Consider the following 25,640-nt stretch of genomic DNA (forward strand, 5'->3'; position numbering starts at 1 on the left):
AGGAGCGGTCTCTCTCTCTCCCTGTTCCTCCTCTCCTACTAATTACAGGCCAGTGAAAGGCAGCCAATCAGAAACTGCTTCTCAGAACCCCCTGCTTCCTTGTCTCTCAGAGCATGGCATGGTGCACAGAGGGGGAAAAAGCGACTAAGAGAGCTACGGAGGGAATGAGAGAGAGTGAGAGAGAGAGATGGAGTGAGAGAGAGTGAGGGAGAGAAGGAGGTAGGGAGGGAGGGAGAAGGCAGTTGGGAGAGAGACAAAGAGAGTGAGAGAGCGAGGGAGAGACAGAGAGGAAGAGGCAGCTGCGCTCGTGCACACAACTGTAGTCAGTGTTGGAATCCCAGTGCAGCCAAGAGGCGAGCGCAAGCCCGGCTCAGCTCTGAAATGAGGATAGATGACATGCACTAAGAGGGACACAAGATCTTTCTGAAAGGTAGGACTGACTTATATGTGACAACATAGCTGGAATGGGGTTTCTATTCTGTGCTGATGAGAACACACAGTTGCTGTCTATGGTGTACTTGGAGTCTGCTGTGTTAACTGCATATTTGTGAGATTCAAGTAAATGAAATTTAAGGAAAGTTTGCCCAGGAGAATTTTGCAAAATTATAATTATAAAGTCACATAATTCAATACTTAAGAAATTATGTATTTCTTTTAAATGTCATTGTTTATTTCAAATCAATGTCAGTCACGTCATCAGTACCACTTTATATTAGTTGTTCACCTATGAATTAAAATTATTTTGGAGATGAATGTGCTCATTCATACCCTTACTAAGCATAACAAAACATGGGATTTTCTTGTATGATATTGGGAAATAGAAAATATGACTACAGCAGCAGTTAAAACAAACAACTTTAAGAAGGTATGTGGAAAAAAACTGGATGATGTTTTTAATAGACATGACCAGGCACCCAGTCGTACATGCACAACATGTCTCCACTTCGAGTCGTGTTTCCTGGTGTCTCCAGTTCACTCTTACTCTGTGATATCAGCACACATGCGTCTCAGCGAGTTCAATTTAATTTCTCAGAGCATGCTTAGAGGTGTTTGTGTTTGATCCGCCTTGCTAGAGATATGTGGCTCTGGGATGGTGAAGGCTTTGATGCGTCAGTCACTGTCTCTCCCCTCCGAGACTTACCCAGGCTTTTACTGTACAAATACTGGGACAAACATTGCAATCTGTTAACACAGTGCACAGCTGAAGCTTTAGCGAGACGACTGCACCTTTCTGCTAGAAAGCCTCTGCCCACGGTGGGATTAGGTTCAGTACAGCATCTAGAGGAGTGAGCAGCGCAGTCTGGTGCTGTCTCAAAGCGCACTGAGGTGAGAGCTCTTCACTGCTTTTTTCCTACAAGCATCATCACCTCTGTGTGGATAATCATGTTATCCACTAGTAACTTCCAGATCAATCAATATATGAACTTTGTCTATAATATGTCTTGATTTAAGGCTATTTTGTCATCTTCTTAGATAGCAGATATGTGCCCTCAGATTATTTATCCATGCTACCACTGCATCATTTTTAAGATCACCACCTCTTATGTTATTTTTTGTACCATGTCCAAGTGTTTTACAAGTCTGAGTAATCATATTATGGCAGTAATGTTCTACACAAATTAAAGTACACACACACACACACACACACACACACACACACACACACTCAGCCTGTGTCATATGTATAATTGCCTTTCAACATGGAGATGAATCACTAGATAAACTCCCTGTGCCCCCATTCAGGGCCACAATCACACTTTGCCTTCTGAATAGTGGGATCTCAAGCAAGGCAATTTGCTTCATAATGAGATAAAAGTCGGTGACAATCAATTTATTTTTGGCAGTGGTGTAATGTGATATTAATATCAGACTCTTAAGCTGTTGTAAAAGGGCCAAGGGGGTACCACATTAAATAGATGTCTGTTGCTAAATGTAATGGAAGAGCACAGTATTAAACACCATCAGTACAGCTGGGCAAAGGACAGACAGCTGCAATTAAAAAAGAGCAGGGAAATAGGCTTTATGTGGATGCGCTGTTGAGGGGACTGTGTCTCATGGCACCATTTTGTGACATTTATTCTCTTACAAAAGACTCACAAAACACTGTTTATCATGTCAATGTGTCTTCCAATTTCGAGTCAACTCAAGCAGACCAAACATGCTACCTCCCCTTCCTTCCAAGTACAGAGGAAAGACCTGAACCATTAAAACCCTGTAACGACACAAAACAACAACAACAAAATCTAACTCTGGAACCTGTTCGGTTTAATTATCTTATATTCAAATGACTGCCTTGATTCTGTAAACCTGCTGGAATCAAAGGGCCTCCTGTGGGTAAGCCATCAACATGCAGTGCATCTGATCTGTATCAAAGTTTCAAAACAAAGAGGACATGGCATGAATATTTCAGAGGAGAGGCCAGCTGTGAAAGCCATCCTATGTGAGAGGTGGAGAGATGGATGGACAGAGGCTGAGGGTGGAGCGCGGTGGTGGTGGGGGTTGCCGGGCAGAGCAGGCGGCAATGCAGCTCTTGAGCTCCACCAAGTGGACATTTGGATGCCGCAAGGGCCTGCGCTCTGCCAAAGGAACTGGCAGGCGAACGTGTGGGCTCAGAGGCAGATTAAACACCTATCTCACGACTGATGATGTTTGGCTACTGGGCAGACACCTGATGCACTGTGCGTGGGTACTTCTAACTGCTTTAGAGATAGTGTAGGGTGTGGGCTGTATCACAATGATGCATGTGTTCAATGTGTCCCTAGAGTGTTTGAGTTTTGTTTTGCATCAGATTTTTATCATAAAGACTTTGGGCTTTAATTTGAATTAAAGAGCAAATCACTCAATGTGTTGTGCATGAACTGAAGCCATTGTGTGGTGTGTGTGGGAGCATTCAGCTGACTAACCAATGTTTGTGCACAGGATCTTGCTCAGGGCATGCAATTTACCAATAGATTTTGCCTCATTATTATAGCTTTAGTTACTGTAGACGTTAGACTTTGCCCACCATTTCAATTAGGGCCCTGCCACTTAGTAGACATATAATGGGAAATGGCTTATGGTTTCAAAAAGAATGTCAAATATGTAGTTAAATAATGTTTTAAAAATGTGTCTCTAAAGCTGTTTATAACTTAGAATAACCTTAAAAACAAGCATTTAGTGGGATTAAAAGAACTTCCAGTGTCATACTCAATTTGTCTCAAGTAAGTGAGTCTGTGGTTTCACACTACACACTAAACTCACTGACTTCTTGCCATCAGAAATTCATTAGCTGTCAGGTATTTCCAGTGTGCAGTTCTGCTTGCTATGCACCATGCATCCTGGATTAATATCCACTATGCTAATGATATTCCTGGAAAGGCTTGAAATGATAATTGAAACGTTCAATCATAATAACAATCAAACTGGATTAATTGTTACAATAGAGAGTTGACTCTCTGCAGCCTGGAGGCATGAGGCTGAATTAACAATGATGTCAACAACACTATTAAGCACTAGGCATATTATTTAAAAGCAATGGTAATAGGTGCATATTTCCCTGACTTTGAACACATAATAATAATCCAATCTGCATTTCAGTTTGTGTGTTGTTGTAGCAAACAGGAAGACCTGACTGCTTCAGAGCCACATGCATGCAATGTATAAGTATAAGTATATATACTCTTTTGATCCCGTGAGGGAAATTTGGTCTCTGCATTTATCCCAATCTGTGAATTAGTGAAACACACTCAGCACACAGTGAACACACAGTGAGGTGAAGCACACACTAATCCCGGTGCAGTGAGCTGCCTGCAACAACAGCGGCGCTTGGGGAGCAGTGAGGGGTTAGGTGCCTTGCTCAAAGGCACTTCAGCCGTGCCTACTGGTCGGGGTTTGAACCGGCAACCCTCCAGTTACAAGTCCGAAGCGCTAACCAAGGCCACGGCTGCCCCATGTGTGCAATATATAGGGGCAAGCACAAGGGGATATAGCAACAATCAAAACCAGGGACAACAAGCATCATTTACACAATGTTCTGAGTGTATCATACTCTGTGATTAATTAATCCAAATTAATCGCATATATAATTTTTGCTGTAAAAGTATTTTAAATATTTAAATTCAAATGAATCATTGAATAATCAGCATTAGTGACATTAAAGTTCAAAAACTGTTATTATTATGACCACCCCCGCAGCTTAAGCGGGCGGTCATATAGGTTTAGTCAGATTATTTTTTTTATTTTTTTTTTTTCACATGTCCAAATTTCCGTCCAAGGATTCCCGGGACACTGAAAGACCGGGGGTAGATTTAAACTTGGTGGGCATGTAACCCCATATGGATAGCATGGAACCATCGTTTTGATCTGTAGCCCCCCCGCTGGACTGCACCCCCCGAAAGTAGGGTAGGGCAGACACAGTTTTCTGTGAATATCTCGAGAACCGTAACGTTTAGGAGGACCATTTTTTTTGTATGTTGATCTCAAGGGGCCATGTCAACCCATTCCATAACCACTCATTTCATGTATAAGCCACCTAGTTAAACACAAAAAGTAAAAATGAGGTGTTGTAATCGCAGGTGTCTGTGACCTAACATAGTCAAAACTGCACGAAATTGGAAGTGTAGGATCATTATGACACCCTCTGAATGCCAAGTTTATTTTATGTTACTATACACCAACTGGCCTGTAGGTGGCCGGAGACTGTTTTCTGTGAATATATCGAGAACCGTAGGGCCTAGGAGGTCCACCTTTTTTTTTGTATGTTGGTCTTAAGGGGGCATGTCAACCCATCCCATTACCACTTATTTTATGTATAGCGCCACCTAGTTAAAAATTAAAAAGCAAAAAATTAGGTGTTTTCATCACAATATCTCTGGCTGACATGGTCAAAACTGCACGAAATTGAAAGTGTAGGATCATTATGACACCCTCCGAATGCATGCCAAGTTTTGTGGACTTTCGTTCATGGGGGGCCTTACAATAAAATCATTTATGTGTACATTTAGTGACCGTACACCAACAAGGATTCCCGGGACACTGAAAGACCGGGGTACACAAAACTTGGTGGGCATGTAACCCCACATGGATAGCATGGAACCATCGTTTTTTGTTTTGATCTGTAGCTCCCCCGCTGTATTGGACCCCCGAAAGGAGGGTTGGGCAGACACAGTTTTCTGTGAATATCTTGAGAATCGTAGGGCCTAGGATGACCAATTTTTTCCGTATGTTTGCCTCCAGGGGTCATGTTAACCCATTCCATGTGCACACATGTGCATAAACTGATACACACGCACACACATACATTCACAGTAATCATACGTATGACACATACTCACACAGTAGACATATGTACGCATGCATGCACATGCACAAACACACATACGCAGGCAAACACACAAGCACGCACACACACACACACACACACTAACACACATAAACATAAACGTGTACACGCACACATGCACACAATTCAAGAATTTCTCAGAATTATGAACAGGCAAGATGGGGGTGGGGTTGTATAAAATGAATTTTACATGTGAAATCTATGAACTAATCATGTTTTGGTACTTGTTGTCTAGCAGATACCAGTGAGAATTGAGTGTGGATAATGCATAAGACAGTTAGAATCATATAGGCCTGTCAGCGTAATTTATTTTTGTGGAAAAAATGTGCTGGACTGGGCGGCGGTCATATTTTGTACCGCTCTGCGGTACATCTAGTTATTTTCACTGTTCAAATAATGGCCATAATAAGAAGGTTTTTTTTTCACATACAAGGCATTTCATGCCACAGATATAACCTAGGGGACACAATGAAAATAAATAAACACTCCCCTCAATGTCAACACTTATTTCTTTGCATTGATGTGCGACTATAGAGTTGATGAACTCCGGTGATATGCAAATTCCTTGCTGCAGACATTGCAAAGGACTTTATTTTCAACACTTTATTTTTATCAACACCATCAGGCCATTTTTTAAAAGTAAATGTTCCAATCAATGATCCAGGCAGCACGTTTTCTTCTCTCTCCTTCATTTTACAGTCTAATTTTTACTGACTAGAACGGCTCAGGGTCAAAGGTCATACGGAATCGATTAATCTGCACTAATTTTTTTAATCAGTTATTTTTTCTCAAATTAATTAATCGAAATTAATCAGTTATTTTGACAGCCCTAATACAAAGACAGACCTTTGCTCTAGTTGCTGCAGTCACTTTAGAAGTCATTGATAATCACTGTTTATCAGGCGGCTTTTAAACATTCCGTCTATCAGGACATCCGAGTTCGAACCGAGTTTGCAAACCTCCCAGTTTACCTGTCTGAATATAAAACTTCATAAACCTGTGGTACTGCAAGCAGCAAGGGGAGTTATGCACTAAGGTGAAGAAACTGCAGTTTAAGGAAATTAATGCTGACAAACAAACAAATATCCAAATAAATAGCATTCAGTATACAGCATTTGTGTTTTAAGCCTGTATTTCACAGAGATACGAAAAATAGATTCTCGGTCTTACTCAGAAAAAAATGTGGAAGAGCCTGGTGGGCTTTTTCTAACATATTTACATACTGTATATGCTGGGACAAAGACAGCAGTGCTTAACACAGTGTCATATTCACAATGTACTGTAGCTTCAGCCCCTAGACATATCACATACTGTAGATATATAATCAAATAAATGATCAAAACTGTGTTTATGCACATTGAAGCTGTCCCAGGCGGTGTTGTTGGCTATGAAGCTTAATTGAAACTCTGGGAATGGGTCAAAGATGGGTCAAAGGTCAAAGAGTGATATAGTGAACAGACATGATTATTCCAACACGTTATGAATCACTTCCACACAAATACAGACATTTCTGATGATTAAGCTGTGCCAGAGAGTGTGTGGACATTACACAGATACATTTAAAGTAGTGGCCTTCACAGCATAGCTCAGGGCTGATCTGTTTATGAATAGCTTGGAGAACAAAATGGGCGAGTTGATTGGATGGACTGAAAGGGCTACCAACATATACTCTCATTTTGGTGTCAGCTGCAGCATTCAGAAAGTACCTGTTTGTACCTGAGTGGTCGAAACGTTGTATCTATTAAATCAGCAAAGCAAAGACGACAGTGGGCAGATATGTTTTTCTTTTTCCTTTGTTACGGTCAGTATATGGCACCTGATGTGATGTGTGTGCATTCCTACATTAGGCCTTCAGCATTCACCTATGGAGAAAAACTCTGGGTTAAAAAGACACATTTTACTAGTTATCAAATTTGAATATTTGTTCTATGTATGCCATTGGATGAGGACTAATTGGAAGTTTTATCTGCATCAATCAAGGCCGAACTCAACATCTAAGCACTTGTGACGCACTGTTACATCTCAGGCCATGTGAGAAAGGGCAAATCATAGAGGATTCATACAGTTATGGTTAGGATGTCATACAGTTAAGTTAAGGATGACAAATTTCAACAAAAATGCCTTTTAAGTGTGCCTGCTCTCTGAACTCCCCACCATAGTCTGGCCAGCGAGAGGCCACTAATCGCTGTATCTGTGTGGCTGATAGATCTTGACAAGCAACTGTTCCCCTTCATCAGGAGTTCATGTTTCTCTACTCTGATTTCCTCTGCAGAGGTTCGAGGGGGAGATCAAAGCGCGGACCACAATGTCAGATTCCCCTGTGCTGCCCACCCCTCCTCTGTTTCCGGCCTCTCCCTGCAAGCAGCCTCGCCCTCATTAGATCATCCAGCGGGGCTCCAACGCAAAGGCGGACAGGCGGATATATCTCTTTCTCTCTGGTGGATTGATTGATGTAATGATGATGAATCGCTTCCTCCCTCTGCTCTCCCTGCTCCTCATCTCCCACCTGAGCAGCCCGGCACGACTGACGCCTCGCGGCGGCGATGGGGGAAACAGGAAGCTGGCCACTGGGGCGGTCAGAGGCGAGGGAGTGCTGCACAGGTCCAAGAGGGGATGGATGTGGAACCAGTTCTACTTGATGGAGGAGTACACGGCAAATGAATACCAATATGTTGGCAAGGTGAGGCAAGAGTGAGGCATGTGGAGATTTCATTGAGAAGATATGTGGAGTATGTACAGTATGTACTGTGTGGGCTGAATGTACAGTACACTACTGTGGGCATGTAGCCTATACATGCATGTATGCATTGCATGCATTATCCTTGGGCACGTTCTAGTGTGGAGCACACAAGCACACAAGGGGGCATATGCATGTACGTTAGAGAGTGCAGTCTAAATAATGAAAGTTCACGCCGTGGCCTCTTTTACTTACCATGAATGTACTAAAGCGGAGGCTGATCAACTATAATAAAGGATACAAGGACGTTTATTTGTCACATACATAGCAAAACTAACGTAAAGCATGTAGTGAAATTTCGTTTGGTGTTCAGCTTTTTCTGTGCAAGTGTGAAGAAAGAAAGATCAAGAAATATTTTAATAAATAGCAAGAGAGAATAAAACGTGCAGTGTGTGTACAGTCCATGTGCAAGTGTGTAAGAAAACAAAACAAAAAAAAGTTTATATAGTATTGTGTGTGTTCAGGATACGGATTGCTTGAGGATAGAAGCTCCTCCTCAGTCTCAGACGTTTGCCTGACCTCAGTCTTTTGAAAAGTCATAAAAGTAAAGGGATGCCACCTTGCTCTAACTAAAATGTGTAAACCAATTCAATAGTGGAGCAAGTTTTAACATACAGGTAAGAAACTAAAGTGAAAACTGACATATAAAGACAAACTAAAGTAATGGTTGCTTTTACAGATGAGCTAAACTGGTGCTCAGAATATTGTCTTACTCTAAAGCTCTCTTAGATCTACTAAACACCTGGGTTTAAAAGACATCACATGTTCTATGGCGCTAACACATTAGTACTGTACTGTATATCTGTCCCAAGGTCATAGTAATGTATGATACTTTTTCTGTAGTGTTGCATTGTCCCACCCAAATCAACACCTTTTCCCCTGAGTAATGGGGGTTAGACGTATAATTTATCTTGTCAACTATGGGGGTTAGACATATGGCTCGGTTCTGCATGAGGAAGTTTGACATCCTATTTTTGATTTGGTCTCCATCTCCCTATACTCTTTGGTATCATCAAAGGGATGCAAAGCAGAGCAAATATGAATTACACAGTCACTGAGGCTTAAGTATTTTCAAAGAGTGATAAGCAGAGAGGGTTACGGAGAAAGAGTTGATAGGACTGGCGAGGCAGGCAGGGAGGCAAGCGGAGAATACCAGTTTTGACAAGCATTAACATTCCCAGGACCAGGTGGCCAGACCCAGCAGAAATGGATGTCAGGCCTGTGTGGTCAGACTGCATCTTAATAGCATTCTCTCCCTCAATATTCTCATTCGGTACACAGTTTCCATGCTTTGAGTCAAGCCTTCCTTTACAAATCATATTTTCAGATACTAATTCATCACACTGATGGTTCTAGGTCTACAGTTTGTGATATGCAGTAGAGTTTCTCCATCTCAGTTAATGGCTCTGTGATACAGTGAGATGGCTAACACATTTGATGAATTAGTCTCCAAGTCTTACCTGTCATGAATTAATCATTGTTTACCCTCAACCACTCAGGATGTCAACTAAATCCAAATTAATTGGATAGACTACTTTCATTTTCTTAATTGGCTTGTTTAGAGACTGTTGACAAGAGCTAAAAACCCATTGAAGTCACACCAACCAAGATGTGTGACAAAATTAAAATAGAACAAATTGTGAGGGATCAAGTGTCATTTAGTGCCATCTCTTGATGGCTGCTATACTGACATGTAAAGAGATGAGATGAGGTTTTCACATGCTGATAAGACCAGTGCATCATTCTCCAGAGTTGATGTTGATGACAGCGGCTCCACCTTACTGTGCTTTCCCTACACCAAGGGGCCCATACTGCTCGGAGAGATGTACAGTACAGCTGTGCCAGGGACTCTGCTTCTTCTTTTGCGATCATTTTCTTTTATAGGATGATTTTGTCAGGGGTTAGAGTTATCATTTACACAGCATCAAGTTGTCAGTGTGTAATATCCACAATGGCCTATTTATGTTAGAAGTTTATGTCAAGTCTCTGATGGCGTGTGTAAGCATTTCCAAAATTATTTTTCTCTCATGCCAAATGTTGAGGAACTGTTTCACAACATTTCAGTGGCACACAATTTCCAGCCAATTTTCAGCTAACCTGACAGCCACCCTGATGTTTAAAGCCAAGAAGCATATTACTCGGTATCTGCACAGCTTTGAGGGTCATAGATCACCACTACAGCATTTTAAGGCCATATGCACATTCCACAGCAATATGATTACATAAGATTGGATGCAAATATTGTAGGTAAACATAAAAAAAAAGTTTTGTGTACCTGTGCACCAAGTCCACAAATTTAAAAGGATGAAAATATAGTAGAAAACACTCAATCAGTTCATGAAAATGATTGTTTCACCGGAGCACCTCATGTAAATAAACCAAGCTTTATATTAGCATTATTTATAGGTACCTGGTCGCAGATTCATCTGTTTAACTCAAGTTCAAATAGAAATGTTTGTGATGCACCACTTTGTTACTTTGTTGTTTAATAAAGCTTTACAACACAATATATTACATTAAATTACATTTACATTACATTACATTACACGCATATATATATGCACATCAAACAAATTAAAAATTTCTGGGGGAGGACCCCCAAACCCCCACACACACACACATATAAGACAAGAAGTGGGGGGGCCCTTAATACATCTGGGCCCAGGGGCCCAAAAGTTCATAATCCGCCCATTATATATATATATATATAAATAATGTAGAATTATTTATGTATTGTAATGAATGTAAAGTGCATCAATGTTTTAAATACAGTATGTTTAAATAAGTCTTTACAGCTAGTACAGTGACCTTGAATTTTGACCTTTGACCTCCAAAATCACATCAGTGTTCCAAATAAACAGTACTACTAAATTTGAAGCATGTGCCTAAAGGCATCATTTAGATAGTGTTTAGTTTAGTCAAGTAAGATAATAGACTAATGCTAAATTCTGCTACCCTTATCGGTCAGCTCAACTGTTTGTAGAGGCTCATAAAATAAAAATGGGCGGGTCAAAAAATGGGTAACACTTGACTTGACAGTATCGACATAAGAGTGACATGACACTGTCATGAACACATGACTCTGTCCTGACACATGAAACCTAACCCTAATCCTAACCTAATCCTAACCCCAACCCTAACCCTAACCATAACTCTAAACCTAACCTTAACCCTAAACCTAACCCTAACTTGTTATAACAAAAAACGAATGTCACTTAATAATAGAAGCGTTTATGATTTATTTATGACATGTTCATGATAGTGTCATGTCCAGTGTTGTGTGTAACACATTACAAAGTAACGAGTTACAGTAACATAACTACTTTTTCGAGTAAAAAGTAGTGTAACGCACTACTACTGAAAATTTGGTAACGTAACGTAGTTCCTTTTTCATATCGGCGCAAAGTTACTTTTCCCAGGGACAGGTTTGACAGCGACGCTGGTTTCTCAGCTGCACGCTTGCGCAATAGGCACGAGCTCCACAGGGCAGCCTATGTGACAGAGGCTGGTAGCATTAAGTGCAATCATAGCTCCACATGGTACGTGACAGAGGCTGGTGGCAATGAAGCGAGACGCAGCCAACGCTAATTTCTGAGGGATGGACATTACTTTGAAGTTGAAACTAAGGGGAGGAATGTGAGTGTTAGTTGTAGCCTACACTGTGCCCTGATTTTGTCCACTGCCGTTAACTCAACTGCCAGCCTATTGATACGATTTGCACTAGCTTTGCACCAAATTTCGGAGGAGCGCCTGTTTAATGAAAGAGTATAAGGCTATAAAATAAGCCCTCATATATTTTGTGTTCACCTATATGCCCAAGATGTATCGAGGCTATGTTATTTGATATTGTTTCATAGGGCTTTAGTGGTGGTGTTGAAGCCTATAAGCCCAATGTTTTCTTGTCAAGTGCTCTGTTTGTGGCATTTTTTTTTATAATAAATAGCACAAAAGAAATACCTGTTATGTCCTCCATAGTAGAACTTTATGTAGGCCTACACATTTAGGAACAGATATTGGGTTCTGCCCAAAGTCGAGCAACATAAAAGTAACAAGTAACGTAAAAAGTTACTTTCCTTACAGGGTAACTAAGTAAAGTAACGGGTTACTTTTTTGAGTAAGTAACGAGTAACAAGCAAACACTACTTTTTAAAAGTAACTTCCCCAACACTGGTCATGTCACTCTTATGTCGACACTGTCAAGTAAAGTGTAACCAAAAAAGGTTATTACAGCTAGATCTGGAAAAGCAAGAAACATATTTTTTTCATTGTTTTGTTCTGGGTGGGACCTATACAGCTGATATAAGTCTTTATTGCTAATACCATAATGCATAACACAACTTTAAAATCCTTTATGAAGGTGCTGAGAATGCTTTAAGGAGCAATTGACCAACATTACTTTGCCTGAAGGAGATGAAAAGGAAACCTCATTCCTGATTAACCACTTACAATTATGTGGGAAATAATGGCATGTGAGCAGGGCTTTTCTAGCCTAGAAAAATCCAAACTCATTCACCAGGTGAATTTTGGAAAACTATTGCAACACATGCATCGTGATGGGCACTAACTTTGAAATCTTTGGTCCAGCCTTACCAATCAAATTGATCAGAGATTCCTAACACCACTTCCTACTTCGCCTAAACTTTACAAACTGACAATAAACAGCATCAACTGTCAGGAAACAATGTATGTGGGTCTACCTTTGCTGTAAATACATTTCTGCATTTGTCCAACTACTGTACATATTTTGAAGTCTGCAGGTGTTGCTGCTACTGTTTATCATAATAAGTTTTAGTTTCATCTTCCCCTCTTGTTGCTGATTGGACTGACAGTTTTCTTGTCTGAGGGAAACGGTTATGAACTATGGTGTTCCTATGGTGTTCCAGTCACATTGTGCATGTCATGGCATGAAAGCGCACAGGAATTACTCTATCAATGACACCAAAACAAAACTCATTTATGAGACAAGCAGGGTCTCATAAATGTGTCAAAAAATATTTGATCAGATGATAAGCAGTTACATTTAGACATAGCAGCATATCTGGTGTGGAGCATGCTGTCTTGAATCACTCCTCTTGTCTCCTCCTAGACTTTAGACTCACTGTTGAATTATGAGCTATTATTGCTACGCCCTGTCCACTTCAGTTTCTACGTTCTTGCAAAGCAAATGTTCTGCTATACTAGTATTCACACACCAATGCATGCCTTCTCTACCTAGCTCCAATCCAACATGGACAGACTCGATGGCACTGTGCGCTACGTTCTCACCGGAGAAGGAGCGGGGACTATTTTTCAGATAGATGAAAAAACTGGTGATCTCCACGCCATCAGGAAGTTGGACAGGGAAGAAAAGGCCAATTACAAGCTGCAAGTTACAGCTGTCAACACAAGGACAAACCGGCCTCTAGAGCCACAGACCGAATTCATTATCAAAATCCATGATATCAATGACAATGAGCCAAAGTTTGCCAAGGCCACCTACACGGCCAGCGTCCCTGAGATGACGGCTGTCGGTAAGTGCGTCTTTTTCTCTTTATCTTTCTGTCTTTACGATGGCATTTTTTTGGGCTGTGAACAGGAACATTTTTGGCTGCCACCAGAGGCCCTGCAAGGTCAAACCTAGTTTCATGGTTTTGGCTTTGAGATTTTCATTTTTTGACAGGCCTTGTGAAGCGTGAGGGGGGTGTTAAAGGGAGACGTGCAGAGTACTGTAGGGTGTGAGGCTTTCACACCAGCATTTATTCTGCTGGTTATTTCAGGTCAATGTCCTGCCATTGTTATGGATTATTTCTCCTTGATATTTTACTTGTATAGATGGAGACAGTTTTCATCTGTATACTAGTCTGAGCCCAGGAGAAGGAGAAAAGCACACACTTCTGTTTTGTTCATAGTCTTCCACACATCTGTGTGGACCTTGACGCTCCATGGCTGAAGCTTTAGTCAAGCAAAATTAGACAATAACATGCGACATTATGTCATCAATATCTTGTAATCAAGTAATCCACAGGAAAGATGAGAAAGAAAATTATATCCTTTTTTCATTTACGCCCCTGTGCCCATAACCAGGCGGACTGCAAAGCGGCATCATAACTTCAACTGCTTCAAAATTGGGTGTTGATTGATTTCTTTTTGTGGTCTAGACATAGCACAGTTCTAGAAAATCTACAGAACGCTTTTAGTGAGGTCTCTGGGGGGCTCTTTGTGGCAGTGTAGGTGCTTTGTTTGATGCAGGCACTGGGCTAGATGTTTTTGTAATTGCTCTATTCTTTGGAACCAGGCAGATTCAGCCCAGCTCATTAGTATTCCTCCTGATGGCCAAAAGGAAAAGAGACATAAAAGAGAAGAAACCTCAACAAGAGGTTCTTACAGTATGCGAGCATTGCCAAATCTAATCCTAGAGATACAGACTAGGCTATAAATAGGACAGGGAGACAGCGTTTGTAGCCTGTTCACCTGGCTGTGTGTGGGGAACCGAACCTCTCCTCACTCTAGTGAGTTTTCCATCCGTGTTTAACAAGAGGTGTTTCCAGTGGACTATATAGCCTATCCAATTCATGTGCCACAGCAGCCTCTGAGTTCGGCGGTATGTCTGAGTGCCTCTCTGGATGAAAAATGAACAAGAACAAAATCACAGTCATCTGAACGCTGTTACCTCCTCTACTGCTCTGCCTACCCTGCATAATAGGCACGCATTTATGTATGAATATTTATTTTCCATTTGCACAAGCACTCAAAAAAGCACCCTGTTTCTAGAACATTCACACACTGGTGCTCGGAGGCTCTGTCTTTTTGGATCCCCATCACATTTCCTCTCTATTTTACATCTCATTCTAATTCCAAGCTCATCAATCATGACAATCAGACAAAATCATAGGGGAGAGGCTAAGCACTGACTTCCAAGTCTGTCACATGGTGGCATGACTAAAAATACTGATGATAGATACCCCATGCATATTTAAAAAGTCTCATGCTGTTTCCTGGCAATATAATAAAGATAACTCCGACTGCTCTAACTCAACTCCAAACACTGTGCCAGGCGTCTCCATGTGAGCTCACCTAGGAGAGAAACTAATTATGTTCTTTTACTATGATGGCTATTTATTTTTCTGTCAGACTTTGTCCTTGAATAGGAACATGCTTCCCCAAACTTTTTTGAGGACCCCTGGAGGTGTCATTGCGAGATTTATTTATTCGGTATCAAGAGAATGTTTTACTAAAATGTGTGCTTGTTTTCCTAAAACCTGTGCTCATTCTACTAAATCATGTGTTCATTTTCTGAAATCATGTGCTCAGTTACTTTTTTTTTTTTCTTCGTGTTTTATTCCCAGAAACTAGGCCAGCACAACAGCCTGACTTGGGCCACTGCTCCCCACATATAAGGTTCCCCTTGACCATTAAGTCAGAAGGCATTCTAAACACAGTAGGCTACAGTAGACAACAAGCTACAATATTCACAAAATCCAACTCTAAGAACTGGATTAATGGCTTAACTGCAGCAGTGCATAGGGACAACAAAGTGCAGCACTACTTTTAATCTGTAAAATTTATGTCTTAACAACAATGTTTGATTTCTGATTTATTGATCTAAGAACTTGTATAATGTTAAATAAGCTTTTAAAACTGTCTGTTGGCTCACTAGTTCCAATAAATGTGGGATCGAAATAATTAAAATGACCACACCAATAGATGTAAACAAGAGCACAATTTAGTAAAAGGTGCGCACAATAGTAAAATGAGTGCATGATTTAGTAAAATGAGTGCATGATTTTGTGCATGATTTAGAAAAAATGGGTGCATGATTTAGTAAAATGGGTGCATGTTCCATCAATATACAAAAAGTCTTGCTACGACACCTCCTGGGCTCCGTATATTTCTTATTTTAAAAGTAAATGATACTAAAAGTGAGGATCTATAAACTTTATGGAATCTTTACAGAAAAAAGATTTTTTTTGTCTCTATTTCATCTCTTCTCGAGAGCAGTTACACGTAGTTGTGATGACTGCCTGCACCCCCTGTAGTCTTTGCAGTGGCACTGCACTGACTGTTGAAAAGCTGTGAGGTGATTCATTATAATCACTCATACCTGGGGCAGGAGTGGGGCCATGTATGCCCAAAGACACACTTACACACTCTCAGACATTAACACACACACACACACACACACACACACACACACACACACACACACGCAGACACACACGCGCAGACACACACACACACAGAGATGCCAACACACTGACACGTGCATCTACTCTCAACACACACACTCACTGTGCATTCACACACTCCTCCATACATGCTTACATTACTCCTATAGTCTAACCTCACAGTCATTGTTGCCATTATTTACCATTTAGCTTACACCCTGTAAACAATCGTATGGACTAATCGCGAGGTGATTTTTGACATTTTCTTGTTGAAGCCTCACTTGTTTGGTGCGTGGTTCCATTCCAGTTTCATTAATGTTGCAGTCTGCACGAGCCTGGTCTGTGGCAGTGGCATGGTTGTGTGTTTACACTGTGAGATGAACTGGAGAGGGGGACGCAATGAATAAGCTGTTCATTTAGTTTCACATTTGCCTTAAAATCTCCAGGTACGCCAGTCATGCAAGTCACCGCCACAGACGCCGACGACTCCTCGTACGGCAACAGTGCCAAGCTGGTGTACAGCATCCTCCAAGGTCAGCCCTACTTCTCCGTGGAGCCAGACTCAGGTGGGTGTGCAGGACATATGGAGCCAGACGGGCCCACCACTGACGTGTGTCCCTGAGGCCCTTGCTGTGCTGACAAGGAGGCATGAGCAGGAGCACAGATCTGACAGTGACGTTTCTCATCCCACCCAAGCCTCGAGCTTCTGACAATGAATGTGACTCTCTAAGACTCGCTAGGGAGCTAGTGTGTGAAACATCATACTGTATGGCGCTAACTAGATGAAGTAGATATGTGTTCCATCTCTTTTACTTATGCAAATCCTTCTCAAGTACATTCTGTTTTTTTTCTCTCTGAATTTAATGTTGAAACTACATTCTTACATGACTGTGTTAAGGTCACTCAGCACATACAGAATAAGGCCAACATGTTTGTGTTTTCCTGGTGTACTAATTTTGTATGTTGCATTTAATCGTTAGGGTGGATCAAAATAGCTTTACCTAATATGGACCGGGAGGTAAGGGAGAAGTACCAGGTGGTCATTCAGGCCAAAGATATGGCAGGGCAAATGGGAGGCCTCTCTGGGACTACCACAGTCAACATCACCCTGACTGATGTCAATGACAGTCCACCAAGATTCTCATCCAGTAAGTTTTAGCATACCTACCTATGAGTATTTACACTAGAACATACAACGTTACTGACAACCAGACAATAAGCAGACACACTCATTCAGAATCATCACCATGGAACATGATTGTTTTTTGGTTCTTTGTTTGAAGGTTCTTACCATCTCAGCATTCTGGAATCAACTGAGGTAGGCTCCACGGTGGGACGGATAAAAGCCAAAGACGGCGATGCAGGAGAGAATGCTGAGATGGAGTACAGCATTATAGATGGGGATGGGAGGGAGTTCTTCAGTATCCTCACAGACAGCATGACTCAGGAGGGGATCATCATGGTGAAAAAGGTGAGCTGGCACTGCATACCTATATTGCTCATCATGATGCATCATCAACAGGTACTTGGTACTATGTAAACAGAGTATCCATCAGCCCAAGTCAGTGATATATACCCACAAAAAGCAAATCCTCTATCCAGATATGAGGTACACTTTTTGTGGACTATTTGAGGCTGAATCAATGCCAGGCAATCATTGTGAGTTTCTAGGTCAACATGAGCTCAGATGGATCATCTGAAAATGAAACAGAACATTACCAAATAAAACAATAAAAGCCATCACACGCGTCAGTCAAACGCGACAGTGGAATTTTGTTAATCGCTGTACTACACACACTACTGGCGACACGATCACCCATCGATTCAGTGGAGATTGACCATACAGCTGTTTTCTATTATGACGCATCAAAATTGCCCTGAAAAATAGAAAGGGGGCGATTAGAGCGATGCGATGGCCGCCATTCCACTTGCCTTATGCGTTGCCCCATTCACTTCAATAGATTCTATTCAATTTTGCCGGTCGCCTGCCATAAATTGTCGTCGCGTCGCTGGCCGTCAGGGACAGATCATGGCTTGTGCCAAGTGTGCACGGTGTACAGGGGCCCTGAGCCAATGGGGGCCCTCGGATTTAAAAAAATTGCCATGAATTTAGGCTAGATTATGCCTAAATTCCGGTGCTTCTGTCTATTAATTTGCGGCACAACTGAATAGTGTTATGGAACCACGGACCGAAAGAAAAATAAACAAAATGTTCTCCTGATCAATAAATACTTCTTAATTCATAAAATATAGAGGCATAACATTAGGTGGAAGTGGTAAGCTAGGCCTTAACAACTTTTTCTTCTTTTAAATGTGCTAGTTTTATCAAACATACTGTACAATAACTACCACATTTTATGGACATCATGTATACTGTATACTCAGTGGTTAATGTGGGATTTGACAGGTGGGGGAACCCTAAAATCCAGTGTCGGTACAACGGGGAAAAATGACTCATCGTTGGACAACATATTGAGTAACGTGGTGTAGCAATACTTTTTGGACAAGAATAGCTTTTGTATACACCTCTGTAAACTCGAAAAATTAACTCACCATTTAATTTAACAATGTCATCGCGCTATATCGTTGGTATGAAAGAATATATTTATTATTTATTTATCTGAGTTGGCGGAACTGCATCCAGGTTGTACTGTATTGTGTCCCCATAGACACCTTAATCAGGATTGAGGTTGTGTTATATTGTGTCCCCATAGACACCTTAATCAGCATTGAGGTTGTGTTAAATTGTGTCCCCATAGACACCTTAATCAGTATTGAGGTTGTGTTATATTGTGTCCCCATAGACACCTTAATCAGCATTGAGGTTGTGTTATATTGTGTCCCCATAGACACCTTAATCAGTATTGAGGTTGTACTGTATTGTGTACACCTTAATCAGGATTGAGGTTGTACTGTATTGTGGATTTTGCCTGAAAGTCTGCTGTCCTATCCCTTCAGAAACTGGACTATGAGCGGCAGAGAGTCTACACTGTGAAGGTTGAGGTAAACAACACCAAGCTGGACTCGCGCTACTCCTCGTTCGGGCCCTTCAGGGACACAGCCACTGTTAAGATCACGGCCCAGGATGTGGACGAGCCGCCGGTGTTCAGCGTGTCCCCGTATGTTGTGGAGGTTCGGGAGGACACTGCCAGAGGCAACACCATCGGGAAGGTCACAGCCTGGGACCCAGACAGTCCTCACCACCCAGTGAGGTGAGTGGCCGTCTGAAAAGATTGGAGAGTGCTTAAAGATGAACAAAATACAGACAAATTAACAACCCCCCAACCGCCCCCCTACACACACACACAGACACACACACACACACAAACATTGCCCTTTTGAAAAAGAACTATAGTAATGCTATGAGAGTTCTGTAGTAGTTCTATGGTAGTGTATAATACTGATGTGATGTTCTGTAATATCTCTCCAATGTCCCCTCTATAGTGTTGCTACAGTACAGTTGTATAGTACTTCTACCAGGCAATGGAACAAAATGTTGGAATACTCTAAACAAAAGAAAGATAGAAAAGAGCCATGTATCTATCTACTTGTGTAGATAGTCACTGCAGCAATCATGGCTAATGCAAAAATGACAAATATTGCTTTCACGATCCATTACATTGTGGCATTATCAGAAATATGTACAATGCAAGACACAGACATAAAATCTTCCTTTGAGAACATCTACCACATAAACAGCATGACAGAGAGTGCTCGACTCAGATTCCATCTTAGCAGTTTTATCTTGTAATATTCTTGTCCAGTGTTTTATTTGATTATAGCCTATCCAGACACTGACTATTTGGACATAGTAATATATATGCCATGCTCATTTCAGATGAGAAATAGCCGGCTATATACAGAAGGTATTAAACAGTTTTTAAACCAGAGATTGTTCCCCTCCACCTGTTACTAAAACTAAACTAAAAAAAAAAAAAACCTAGACCTCCAGAATTGAATAAACTAAGTGCAATTGTATGGGCTCAGCTAAACAGTACAATACAGAATATAATGAGTTTGTAACAAACCTAAAAGTTCAGCAATATTCTTAACAGTAGTGCTCACCAGATAGCTCAAGGTTACTGCCTATGTAGAACTAACAAATTACTCCACTTTATTGGTAATATCTTGCCTTGCAAATTCAATTTTTTTAATTAAAGCAACACTGGCATAAAGGCTTTTCAGGGCATAAGAAGTCACGACAATAAAGCTCACAGAGGTTCACGTGTAGCTGGAGTGCCCCCTGTCTACAGCTGACTGTAGTACCTCTGATGAGAGTGAGTTGAGTTTTCCCTGATTAAACCTCCTCATTGCTGCATTAAAGGTCACTTTTCTTGAAGCAGCCCCACACATTTGCAGCCTACAGAGTGTTGAAGGAAATCACAGTGCATTATGTTCTTTCTTTTAAACAGGTACTCCATTGACCACCATACAAATCGAGACAAACTCTTCTACATAGACCCAATTGATGGATCAATCACAACGCTGCAGCCATTGGACCGAGAGCTATCGAAATGGCACAATATCTCAGTGCTTGCCACTGAAATAAGTGAGTTTTTTTCACTCGCGCAACTCACTGAACTACTCCAGGAACACGAGCATAGAGGGTAGCAGCAAACTGAAATAAATGTAGGGTTGCAGAGGGTAATGGCATGTGAAATGCTGCCTCTCAGCCAACATCCAGAAATGTTAACATGAGTCAAAACAACTTCTTGGGGTATTTTTCAAATATCCCAATAGTACATTATCAGGAATTGGTTGACGACTAACTAGTCTCTGTGTGCTGAACTTTCAGATAACCCACATCAAATGAGCCGTGTGCCTGTTCTTATTAAGGTCCTGGATGTCAATGACAACGCCCCAGAATTTGCCATGTATTATGAGACATTTGTTTGTGAAAATGTCAAAGCTGGGCAGGTACAGCGACATTCATTTATTCCCTGTTTAGTTTTGTTGAGGATGTTAATGAAACTTGTACACATATTCAACATGATGTTTCTCTTTTGTTGTAGCTTATACAGACTATAAGTGCCACAGACACAGATGAGCCTCTTTTTGGACACAAGTTTGTGTTCAGTTTAAGTTCCAACAATCCAAATTTTACAATACTTGATAATGAAGGTAAATGACATTTCACATCAAATAAATGTTCATGTTACAAAGAAATAGACAAATATACATTTGAATATACATCCTTTAAAGTGTTTACTTACGATTTGAATTTCCACAATCTTATGAAGTCCTTTTAATCTCACACCCTCTTGCTCCCTGTACCCCATCAGACAACACCGCCCGGATCTTGACCCGGCGGAGCGGGTTCAATCGGCACGAAGTGAGCGCCTACTACCTGCCCGTGGTCATCTCGGACAACGACTTCCCTGTGCAGAGCAGCACCAGCACGCTGACCATTCGCGTGTGCAGCTGTGACGGCGGCGGGAACCTGCGCTCCTGCAGTGTGGAGGCGCTACTCCTGTCGGCTGGCCTGAGCACAGGAGCGCTGGTGGCCATCTTGCTATGCGTCATCCTTCTCCTCAGTGAGTGCAGGGGGCCTGCAGCCCATACCATTGACTGTATACTGTGTCCATCTCTATACAGGGTTCCCACTCTAAGTATAATTCCATGACCCTTTCCCTGAAAAAACTGAATTTCCATGACCAACTATATAATGAAGGATACAATATACCGACCAAATATTTCAATGTTGTGTAGCGTTCAAGAATCTTTTACTTTTTCAGAGCGAGAGATGAATAAATGGGCATTGAATAAACAAAGTTGGACTAACCACACCTACTCAAGCAAGCAGTAAAGCTAATAACCAGATATACACCAATTCTGAGTGGAAATATATTTGTATTAATGGGGAACTATGCAGTTTTTTTTAGCTTAATTTACCTTAACTGAACAGCTTCGGAGTCATTGGAATGGTTATATAACTTTTGTCGGGTTGAATGGTGGCTGTCTCGTTTCCCCCTTGTGCCTGTGGCCGGAAAAAACAGCCCTGCAAATTTGGTTCGGTGGGCTGTTGGCCTCAGAGTCAGAGAGTCTTGTGGTCTCGCAATTTAACAAATTGCTTTACAGCACAGCACTACGTACACATACATGCCAGGCACTGGGTAGAAAAAGGTAGCGATGGAGTTTCTCATTTGCATGGCAGAGCCGGCGGTGAAAAGAGGCAGAAAGTGAGTAAACCGTTGTCGGAGGAACAGGGAAAGAGGAAACGGCAGACTGACCGAGCGAGGTGTGTCGTAAAATAAATACTCTGAAGCTGTAGGGGGAGCTCTGTTGAGAAAACAGTGAAGAAATGGCCAAAACTGCATAGGGCCCCTTTAATGTAGTTTGGCAAGTAGATTTTAAACTGCTACAACAAAAATCTCTGATATTCCATGACTTTGCCCCCAAAATGAGAACATTCCCTGACTTTCCATGTCTGGAAGAAATCCCATGACCCGTAGGAACCCTATCTATATACAGTCAATGAACCACACATTGAGATGGGGGAGCTAGCAGTCTTATAGCAGCTTTCCTATTGATGGCTAGGTAGCTTTAACTTGGGTCACGTGTAGCACTCTGAGCCAATCATATAAATTCTCCGACATCAGCTAACTTCAGCTTAGCATAAATGATTCTCATTCACTACATGGAGAGGAACTGTTACTTGCCTCACAAACTATCATTAGCTAAAGTGCCAGACCCACTGCCATTATGCTTTCACTAGAAGATTGAAATCTCCTTTTTCAGATTATCTCAAACCACACCTCTTCTCTTCTTTTTCCCACCTTCTTGACAGACTGCATACTGGCAACGGGGTTTGGGTGGGCATTTAGCCTCTCCAGACATATACACCTCTGAAGTTCGCCTACTAACTTCTAACTTAACTAGAACTTAACTTAACTACTAACTTATAACTATCTATTGCAAGGTACCTCAAGTAGCAAAAATCAAACTTCGGTGTCTTAACATACTTAAGATCACGAAACCCACTGGAGGCAAATGTCAAAAATGTATGGGGCAAAAAAAGTGCATTGAAGACTTCTTCGTCCCCACAAGAGTTGTAACAGGTGCTATTATTCAAAATCCACATGCTATTTTCCCATAGGAACAATCTCAAGTACTCCATCTTCTTATATGGGCAAAGATGGCAGTTTTTTTGTAGGCGAACTTCAGAGGTTTATTCTAATGACATCTGACAGCTGCTGCTTTCCTCTCAATCAAAACATTTACTGGAAAACATCAGTTGGTTGTTCCGGGTCTCAGGAGTCCCGGTCAGGTATCATCACTTGGATGATTCCATCACTCCCTTTGCAAAGGTGGAAAACTCAGAAAGTAAAAGCCCTAACATACACCTACCTGTACACTTAAAACAGAGGATTTCACTTATTAGCCGATCTATAGAAGAGTTGTGCCAATTAAAATCAGCTGGTCTAGTGAATGGTGATTGGTTCATCACCTGACTGATATCCTTAACAGTAAAACATGACTCATTACACTAGTTCTGTACACTGGTGCCTATTGATATCCACAAAAGGCATTTAGTTCAGTTGCATGCTTAGTCTGATTTGTCCAATTTGTCAATTTTTCAAAACACACAAACGGAACACAAATGTTTCATATTTGTGGATACACAGTACAATGGTGTTTTGTCATGCCAGTTTCAAGATGGCCATGAGATAAAATCATGATAGAAAAATGAGTGAGAAAAATGAAAAATTATAAAAATTGATTGAGTGAGTGAGTGGACTGAGTTCATTGCAGACAGACAGATGGTCCCGAACCCAGACCCACTCAATCCACCATTACGTGCTTGTATACCCACCTTCTTGAGGAATGTTGAAATGTGAAGTCATGTATCAGTTATTTACTGATCATCCTGTTTCTGACACCCCACAGTGATCGTGGTTCTGTTTTCTGCGCTGAAGAGGCAGAGAAGAAAGGAGCCCCTGATCATCTCCAAAGAGGACGTGCGAGACAACGTGGTCAGCTACAACGACGAGGGCGGCGGAGAGGAGGACACGCAGGCCTTCGACATCGGCACGCTGCGCCACCCCGAGGCCGTGGAGAGCAACAAGCAGCGGCGAGACATCATCCCCGAGATCCTGTTCCCCTACCACCGCCCGTCGCCCACCCCGGACTGCGCTGACGCCAGGGACTTCATCAACTGCAGGCTGCAGGAGAACGACAGCGACCCCTCGGCCCCGCCATATGACTCTCTGGCCACGTACGCCTATGAGGGGACCGGCTCCGCCGCCGAGTCTCTGAGCTCCCTCGGCTCCAGCCTCACCGAGGGGGACCATGACTATGAGTACCTGAGCAGCTGGGGCCCTCAGTTTAAAAAGCTCGCTGATATGTACATAGCAAAGGACAAGGCCTAAATGCGCATGGCAGCCCCACCCCTACTTCAGCTCATGGTTGACTTTAGCAGTGACTCTGAACACACACACACAGACACACACACACACACACACACACACACACACACACACACACACACACACACACACACACACATATGCGTGCGATTGCGTTCACTATTGTATTGTTTTCATCTCTTTATTTGCCTTTAAGACATCCGTTGCCATTCGTATCACGTGCAGGCCAGGTCTTGTGTTGAGGTGTGTGTGTTACAGCAGTGTTGTGCTGGGAGCAGTGGTGGTTGTCCATGATTGTTCAGCAGTCTGCAAATGTGCTCTGAAATCTCTGTGCAATGACAACGGCTGATGGAGGTTTTGATACTCTAGTAATGTGGTCTACTGAGAGAGAATTATTCTTTTCTATTTTTGGTTCATGTGAAGGCTTTTGCATTTTGAAAAGGTGTCATGCTGTGAAGTCAAATGAACTGTAAAACACATCCGGACAGATGTCACACATCTTTAATGTCACATGTTTTGGTGTATGTATGGAGGGTCTTTGTGTTTTCTACACACATTTTTATGTATATTAAGTTTATTTTTGTAATAAAAAATGGAAATCCACAACCCTCTTACTTGCAGGTGATTATCAAGCTACTTAATTCAACAAATGGGGCATTATCACTTTTTCCATATGGTTAAGTGGATGCCAATAGCAAAAATTTAGATGTGAAATCAAGAGAATATATTAGTATATGGTGTGAAAATAGGGGGGCTTCAAGAACATGAAACAAAACAGCATATTTAACTATTTCAATGACTTCAATTTCTGTCTGGTATAAAAACTAAAGTTATTCCACAAAATATCATGTTCTGATTACCTTTGTATGATCGCCACATATGCAGCTACTCTCACCATTAAAGTAATCTGTAGACTCACAATAAAATTCCGTTTGAATTTTAGATATAAAAAAGAAACACTGAAAAGTTCAGAGTGTTTAGGTTGCCAGCGTCAAAGCTCAGCAGGAGACAGAAGGCAGACTGATCCTGGTGATGGAACTGAATCTGTGCGCATGAAGGGGATTTTCTGGGAG

General features: G+C 41.6%; 1 protein-coding gene across 3 annotated transcripts; it reads left to right on the plus strand.

Moving 5' to 3' along the window:
• The first annotated feature begins 294 nt into the window (after positions 1-294).
• cdh10a (cadherin 10, type 2a (T2-cadherin)) lies at positions 295-25,414 on the plus strand. Of its 3 annotated transcripts, XR_007195332.1 has the most exons (13): positions 295-430; positions 7,593-8,000; positions 13,273-13,567; positions 16,648-16,767; positions 17,182-17,349; positions 17,485-17,672; positions 19,160-19,413; positions 20,614-20,750; positions 20,997-21,118; positions 21,214-21,322; positions 21,484-21,735; positions 24,089-24,668; positions 24,703-25,414. XR_007195332.1 is itself a non-coding variant. In XM_048259672.1 (12 exons), exons 2-12 carry the CDS (start codon positions 7,776-7,778, stop codon positions 24,568-24,570), a joined length of 2,352 nt encoding a protein of 783 aa, XP_048115629.1. In that variant the 5' UTR covers positions 295-430; positions 7,593-7,775; the 3' UTR covers positions 24,571-25,414. The 3 variants fall into 3 exon arrangements, 2 of the variants coding, with proteins under 2 accessions (XP_048115629.1, XP_048115639.1); XM_048259672.1 differs by having other exon boundaries at positions 24,089-25,414; XM_048259682.1 differs by lacking the exons at positions 295-430; positions 13,273-13,567 and having other exon boundaries at positions 7,875-8,000; positions 24,089-25,413.
• Positions 25,415-25,640: the final 226 nt, after the last annotated feature.

Source organism: Alosa alosa, chromosome 1, assembly GCF_017589495.1.
Source record: "Alosa alosa isolate M-15738 ecotype Scorff River chromosome 1, AALO_Geno_1.1, whole genome shotgun sequence".
Classification (NCBI taxonomy): domain Eukaryota; kingdom Metazoa; phylum Chordata; class Actinopteri; order Clupeiformes; family Clupeidae; genus Alosa; species Alosa alosa.

Coding starts and splice junctions, on each gene's coding strand:
- cdh10a (XM_048259672.1), top strand. CDS start 7,776: ATGATGATGAATCGCTTCCTCCCTCTGCTCTCCCTGCTCCTCATCTCC. Junction 17,350..17,484: donor TCCACCAAGATTCTCATCCA/GTAAGTTTTAGC, acceptor CTTTGTTTGAAG/GTTCTTACCATCTCAGCATT. Junction 19,414..20,613: donor AGTCCTCACCACCCAGTGAG/GTGAGTGGCCGT, acceptor TCTTTTAAACAG/GTACTCCATTGACCACCATA.